Source organism: Cetorhinus maximus, chromosome 16 (genome assembly GCF_964194155.1).
Source record: "Cetorhinus maximus chromosome 16, sCetMax3.hap1.1, whole genome shotgun sequence".
In the NCBI taxonomy this organism is placed as follows: Eukaryota; Metazoa; Chordata; class Chondrichthyes; order Lamniformes; family Cetorhinidae; genus Cetorhinus; species Cetorhinus maximus.
In genome coordinates, this window is record NC_135894.1 from 13,499,464 (window position 1) to 13,507,336 (window position 7,873).

At 41.1% G+C, this 7,873-nt stretch overlaps 1 protein-coding gene across 3 annotated transcripts in view; it reads left to right on the forward strand.

The window, feature by feature from the left end:
• nhsa (Nance-Horan syndrome a (congenital cataracts and dental anomalies)) overlaps nucleotides 1–7,299 on the forward strand; it is a 467,161-nt gene extending 459,862 nt beyond the window's left edge. For all 3 annotated transcript variants that reach the window (XM_078559372.1, XM_078559373.1, XM_078559374.1), the window contains exon 9: nucleotides 4,367–7,299. In XM_078559372.1, the coding sequence (XP_078415498.1) occupies nucleotides 4,367–4,943 (577 nt within the window). In that variant the 3' untranslated portion in view covers nucleotides 4,944–7,299. The remainder of the gene's footprint in view (nucleotides 1–4,366) is intronic.
• The last annotated feature ends 574 nt before the right edge of the window (nucleotides 7,300–7,873 follow it).

Here is a 7,873-nt window from a genome sequence, read left to right on the forward strand (position 1 = left end):
CTCCTGCACCCCCCCCTTCAAAATTCCACTCTTATTTTATATTGTCTGTCCATATTCTTCCTTCCAAATTGCATCACCTCACACTTCTCCATATTGAACTTCATCTGTCACCAACTTGTCTATGTCCTCTTGACGTTCCACACCATCCTCCTCGCAGTTCACAACACTCCCAAACTTCGTATCATCCGCAAACTTTGAATTTGTCCCCTGCACACCAAGATCTAGATCATTAATACACATCAGGAAAAGCAAGGGTCCCAATACCGATCCCTGGGGAACTCCACTACAAACCTTCCTCCAGCCTGAAAAAATAACCATTGACCATTACTCTCTGCTTCCTATTTTTCAGCCAGTTTTGTATCCATGTTGCTACTGCCCTTTTATTCCATGAGCAATGTCATGAAGCTATTATTGTATATATTATTATTGGAAAATATTTTTCTTTTAGAGGTTTAATCCGTGGGTGTGTCTTAATTGGATTAAAGCCAACTCGTCTGGGTGCTTTGACCTGTACTAGTTTTGATATGTAAGAGAGATAGAGTGTATTTGCATTATTTGAATAGAACATTCAAGAAGTGGGGTGAAACCTACCACCTAGCTAGCAGATACCAAGCAACGTGTTTATATTACTAATAAAATTAATACTATGAAAGGGGTTTTATTGTTAGAAGGTGGAGTTCAAAGAGGCTGGTGATACATCGGGCAGAATTTTGCCGTTGGTGAGCGGGGGCGGGGCCCACTTGCCGACGCCTGCCGACGTGTAAAATGACGCGGGATGACATTGGGCGGAACCCCCAACATCACCCCGCCCCATTTAAATTAAAGGCGGGGGCACAGCGAAATCAGCTGCGGACCCGCCGACCTGTCAATGGCCAATAACATCCAACCTTAAGGTCAGTGGGCAGGCCAGGAGCCCCGGCAGCAAATAGAGAAAACATGGAACCTCATCCAGCGGCGGAATGAGGTTTCATGCAGGGTTTTAAAAATTGTAATAAAGTTATTCTGTAAATTGTGAACATGTCCCAACTCATGTGATATTGTCACATGAGGGGACATGTAAGGGATTTTTCTATTCTCAATTTTTAATAGTTTTAAAAGTGGAAGCGATTTCCCTGAGGCTGCACTTAGCCTCAGGGAGTTGTGCGCTCTTTCATGCGCATGCGCAAAAGAGCACACTCTTGCTTTTAGGGATTCCCCCCCCCCCACCCCGCCTCCACAGGAAGCGCATAGCGCTTCCCGCCGGACGTCACGCTGGCCCGCCCACGTAAAATGGCGGTGCGGCCCACTTCGCTGCCGGGGATCGGCTCCATGCCCGCCGGAGATTGGGTCAGGCCCACCCGCCTGACAGGCAGAAAATTCTGCCCAATAAGAACTTACATTCAATGGACTGTGGTAGGTATAACTTCAGCAGTTTTGTGCAGAGGCAATGTGAGATCAAAATCAGCTGTAAGCCTCCAACTGTCTCCACAGGAACCAAAGTGAAAAGAACATCATTTTGAATTTGTAATGTGAAAATGCTTTGCCTGGTGTCTGGTTAAGTCTATGGGTTGCTGTTGCCTTAATGGAGATTATTTTGGGAATTTGTTAAAAGTTATGATAGTAGTAATTTGTAGCCATGTGTATATATTTAACTTGTGTAAATTAATCAAATATTTCATTTAGTTTCATATAAAACCTCTCGAAAACTAGTGGTATGATTCCTGAATTTAGAGTTGCATCTCAAACATAATACTTAAAATTATAGGTTATGACAGTTGTTTAAAGTTTTCCTCTGGGATTTTTAAATAACTCAGCTTTACCAACTGCACGGTCATAACAAGCAATAACTTTTCTCACAAGTCTGTTGTGTGGCACTGTGTTAAATGCCTTTTGAAAGTCCATGTACACCACATCAACAGCATTAACCTCTGTTAACTCTTCAAAAAACTCCAGCAAGTTAGTTAAACACAATTTCCCCTTCAGAAATTTATGCTGGCTCTTCCTTATCAACCCATATTTTTCCATATGACTACTATTTCTATCCTGAATAATTGTTTCTAGAATCTTGCCCACCACTGAAATTAAACTGACTGGTCTGTAATTGCTGGACTTATCCTTACAACCTCTTTTGAACAAGGGCGTAATGTTTGCAATTCTCCAGTCCACTGGCACCACCCCTGAGTCTAGGGAAGACAGAAAGATTATGGCCAGTGCCCCTGCAATTTCTACTCTCACTTCCTTCAGTATCCTTGGATGCATCTCATCCGGTCCCAGTGCCTTATCAACTTTAAGTACCAACAGTCTATTCAATACTTTCTCCTTATCAATTTTGAACCCTTCTAGTGACAGAGTTTCCTCATCTGAACCATGGCCTGGGTAGCATCTACCTCCTTGAAAAAGACGAATGCGAAATATTAATTTAATACCTCAGCCATGGCCCCTTCGTCCATGTGTAAATTCCCTTTTAGGTCCCTAATCAGCCCTACTCTTCCTTTTACCACCCTTATACTCTTTATATGCCTATTGAAGACTTTTGGAATTCCCCTTTACATTGGCTGCCAGTCTTTTCTCATAATCTCTCTTTGCTTCTCTAATATGCTTTTTCACCTCCACTCTGAACCTTCTGTATTCCTCTTGGTTCGCAATTGTATGTTCTACCTGACCCCTGTCATAAGCACACTTTTTCTCCTTTATCTTAATTTCAAACTCCTTTATCATTCAGGGATTTCTGGATTTGTTTGCCCTACCTTTCTCTTTCAAAGGAATATACCTTGACTGTGCCCAAACCAATTCTTTTTTGAAGGTAGCCCTTTGTTGAGCTACAGTTTTTCCTGCCAATCTTTCGTTCCAGCCTATCTGTCCCAGCTCCGTTCCTGCCCCATCGAAGTCGGCTCTTGTGCAGTTAATTATTTTTACTCTGGATTACCTATCAACCTTTTCTATCATCATCCTAAAATGTACAATACAATGATCAATGTCTCCTAAATGTTCCCCCACTGACGCTTGATCTACTTGGCACACCTCATTTCCAAGAAACAGGTCTTTTCTTGTTGGATTGGACACATACTAATGCAGAATATTCTCCTGAACACAATCTAGGAAATTTTTCCACTCTCCACCCTTTACAGTACCACTGTCCCAGTCTACATTTGGGTAATTAAAGCCACCCATTATAACTACTCTATAATGTTTGCATCTCTCTGTAATTTCCCTACAGATTTGTTCTTCTACATCTGTCTCACTAGTTGGTGGTCTATAGATTACCACAAGACCATAAGACATAGGACCATTCGGCCCATCGAGTCTGCTCCGCCATTCAATCATGGCTGATAAGTTTCTCAACCCCATTCTCCCGCCTTCTCCACGTAACCTTTGATCCCCTTACCAATCAAGAACCTATCTATCTCGGTCTTAAATACACTCAATGACCTGGCCTCCACAGCCTTCTGTGGCAATGAATTCCATAGATTCACCGCTCTCTGGCTAAAGAAGTTTCTCCTCATCTCTGTTCTAAAAGGTCTTCCCTTTACTCTGAGGCTGTGCCCTCGGGTCCTAGTCTCTCCTACTAATGGAAACATCTTCCCCACGTCCACTCTATCCAGGCCTTTCAGTATTCTGTAATGCCGAGCAATGTAATTGCCTCCTTTTTGTTCCTTAGCTCTAGCCAAATTTATTCTGTCCTTGAACCCTCTGGGACATCCTCTTTCTCTAGCACTGCAATGTTCTCCTTAACCAATACCGCCACCCCTCCTCCTTTCCTTCCCTTTCTAGCTTTTCTGAACACCTTGTACCCGGGAATATTTAACACCCAGTTCTGCCCTTCCTTGAGCCAGGTCTCTGTTATCGCCACAACATCATATTTCCACATAGCCATCTGCACCTGTAACTCCCCAGTCTTATTTACACTCTGTGCATTCACATACATGCATAGTAACCCTGATTTAGATTTTGTTACTTTCTCCCTTACCCCAACTTTACCTATTAGCTTACTATTCTCTATACTAGTGCTACCTGTCCCTCCCAGTATTTTGTGCACCTTGGTGTTCCTCTCTTATATTTTTTCTTGGTTCCCACACCCCTGCCGAATTAGTTTAAAGCCCTCCCAACTGCACTAGCAAAACGCCCTGTAAGGAACTCAGTCCCAGCTCTGTTCAGGTGCAAGGTTTATTAATAAGAGTATTGCAGAGGGGGGAAAAAGGGCTGTCCAACTAGGTGGTACGGTAGGAGGTTGGAGACCTTGTGATGAAACATCCAGGAATACATCCAACCCGAGTTGGTAACCCTGTTTCCCAGTCATTACTAAATTGTGTAACAACACACCCATTGTAACCAATGATTTACTGTGCAGTTGATGCTAGAATTTTATCTATTTTGCTTTGCCTTCTAGATCAAAGAGGAAACTTTTGGGAAGGAAAGATTCCGATGAAGGGCCGAATGTAAACAAACCAAAATCATCCCCTGGCAGTTCACCTGGGACTCCTCCTGCTGTTCCAAAACAGCCTAGCCCTATTTATAGGAGTGTCCGCAAATCTAACACCTCCCACGAGGAGTTCAAACTACTGCTGCTTAAAAAAGGTAGCCGGTCAGACTCTAACTATCGACTGTCTGCAACCGAAATCTTGAAATCTGCCAGTCCAGTATCTCCCAAGTCGCCAGGAGACAGTTCCTCAGACCAGGCTAAAGATTCCGAGGACACTCCCCCTTTCCCCTCTGGATGTGAAATGCAGTCACCAGTTTCACCTTGCTCCCCGAGGTTCAGTACGGAAGGAATCTCTTCCCGCAGCTTCTCTGCCTCGATCTCTTCCCGACCAAGTCGATCCCGAGCCCCGCCGGCAGCGGGCAGCAGTCGTTACAGCGTCCGCAGTCGCCTTCACAGTGCGCCGATGCAAGTCATCTCCGAGGGGGAAGCAGAAAACTCAGATGGAAGTCCACACGATGATCGGAACTCACAGGGCACACAATAACAGTTTGGAGCGGCAACAATTGTAGAACAAACATAAATGTGCATGTGGTTTAGTTTAGCAATGTTTATACTGAAAGGTTTATCAAACGCAGGGCAGGTCTTAAACAATTAAGAAAACAATACAGACTACTGTCCCAGGTATTAAGAAAAGAAAGGTATTGAGATAACAGATCCCTTCACTGTTCCTCCACAACTGCTAATGATTCAATCATTTTAGTGTACACATATTTTGATTAAATAAGCTACATTTTGAAATGTAACCAGAGTAAACCATGAAAATAGAGATTTTTAACTCCTTAATTAAAGAAAATCAAAGGCTGTCCTTCATGAATTTGGGCCAATAATCTGTTTAAGGATATCTGATGAACTTCGCAAGGTTGTATGCATGGTTGTTCCTTTTTGTGTGCTATTAGGGGGTGTTTTCCTAGAATGATTAAACAGCTGCTTAAGCAATAGGACAATGGTGAGAAGTGTACAGTGCAGTTCTTGGTATTTCCAACTGAGTGATGATTTTCTAAACAAGAAGTGAAATACCTGTGCTATGCACAGCACAGACTTTGAAACTAATGTAAATACCACCACTTTTAGTCAATTTCAAAAAAAAGTATTAATCCTTTGAGCAATGCACATTCTTCATAATTTGCACCACCAGAGTGTTCTGGGAATTAAATCGACCTGCATCTTAAAGACAAAAACAATGATTGATGAGGAAAAACATGAGCAAATTCTTATTTTTTTCAAAAACGTATCTTGCAAATTCTGTCTTAACTCTCACTCTTAATACAGTCTAAGTACTACTCCTAAGAATGACCACATTGAGTTTGTTGTGGCTTCTTGGCATCCACAAACCACAATTGAGAAACCCTGTCTCTATAATTAGTTTGAAAGAAAAATAACTTTTATACCCTCATGAGACTGATAGGGTCTTTATGGATAACATGGATGTTTAAATCGAAAATTGATACCATTGTCCAGTCCTAAGAATTTAAAATTATACATTGCTCAAGCAGTCTTCCAACAGTTTAAATATTAATCAACTTCTACTGTTTACAGTAGAAATAGGATTACATCTAAAGGATTAATACAGTACTACCTAATCATGAAAAATATTATGTTCTTTCTAAACTTACTGAAGATCATTATATTGTAAAAATATAAAAAAGAAATCTGAGGAAATGATTATTTTTGTGATTAAAGTTGAATTACTTGTCTGTAGACACCAAGAATTGCATGTTTACAAAAATGCCATAGATTAAAATGATATATAAGCATTTTTGGAACCACAATGGTAGGTGTTGGGCGGGGGGACGGGTGGTAAGAAAAAAAACATTGAGCCTTTTTAGCAAGGCTAGGTTATAAGATACTTTACCATGTAGTGTAAATATTGTTTAAGCAACAGGTTATGATGCAAAGATGTCAGTATCATGGGGTTAACATGGAATTAACTGAAAAGACAGCTTGTTTTGTAGTTCTAAGTTCTTCAATAAAAAGGGAGAGAAGAGCAGTAAGTGCATGGGGGCAATTTTAACCTAAGCGACTTGTCAATGCAGAGGGCGAGATGTAAAACCAGCCAATCCCACGGGTTCATCACCCAGCAAGTTAGCTTAAAATGACCCTCCCATTGGTTTCCGAAGGAATTGGTGATGGTGTAAACTCAAAAAATGGATAAGATAGGGGAATTATTTCATGTGTATTGAAAATGCAATATTCAAAAAGTGAGAAGAGGATGAGTAACCGTGAGAGATGAATGATATGTGAATGGGTAAGAAAATGGGATAATTTTAAAGTGCAGATTGATCCAGCGATGTTCAGTGAAGAAATTTTGCCAAGAAGACTGTAATTCCATTTTGGCAAGCTGAAGAAATGCAGAAAGCAGCGTAGATGTTAAAATATCTGCACTGAAGTCTTCAGAAAAGCCCCAACTTAGGAATGGACGGCGATAAAGCTGTAAACACTACTTTCTCAAAAACAATTGAAAATATATTGGCACCATAAGCTGATTGTCTTCAGTTCAATGAGCTACACAGCATAGAACAAAGCACTGTTGATCTCTTTAGTGGAGTGTTTACTCATCAGCCTTGGTCAACTTCAGTAAGAAGGAAATGACTGTTGCAGCTAATCATATCTGGCCAGATCAACACTTCAACAAAAACAACAATCACATGAGAAAAAGATAACCAGAAAGCATGCAAATGATGAAACTGGAAATGAGATCAGAAAGTGTTGGAAATGCACGGCAAGACTGATCAGCACTTGATAAAATGTTAACATTTCAAGGGAGATCCTGCAGTAAAGAAGGGTCCTCCCCAAAAAATGTTAATCTTGTTTCTTCAGATGCTGAGTACATGAGAAACTAAGGGGACTGGGGGGTGGGAGGGCGGGGGACAGTGGGGGTTAGTAAAATATCTTACCATATTGGCATCTTCTGCCGACTGATTAAATTGCTTCTGCGATGTCAAATATTTAATTCCTGTCCGTCAAACACAACATTATTTGGAATAAAAACAGGGAATGCTGGAAAAACCCAGCAGGTCTAGCAGCATCTGTGGAGAGAGAGAAAGAGAGAGACAGAGTTAACATTAACAAAAAAGTCATATGGACTCAAAACGTTAACTCTGTTTCTCTCTTCATCAATGCTGCCAGACTTGCTGGGTTTTTCCAACATTTCCTGTTTTTATTTCAGATTTCCAGCATCCATAGTATTTTGCTTTTATTATTTTGAATAACCTGATTTTTATGAATGAGCACGTTTTCTTTAGTAATATGAGTGCTTTTTATCAATGCAGGCAGACGTGAAGTAAGCAACACACAGGTTTTTAATCATTTACCGTGCAAAGCACTCAATGAGAAATAGTGGTTTTCAGCAGAAGTTTATATATCAGCTGTCAAGCAGCTACAGTATCAGCAGCTCTAGTGCCATATCTTTTCTCC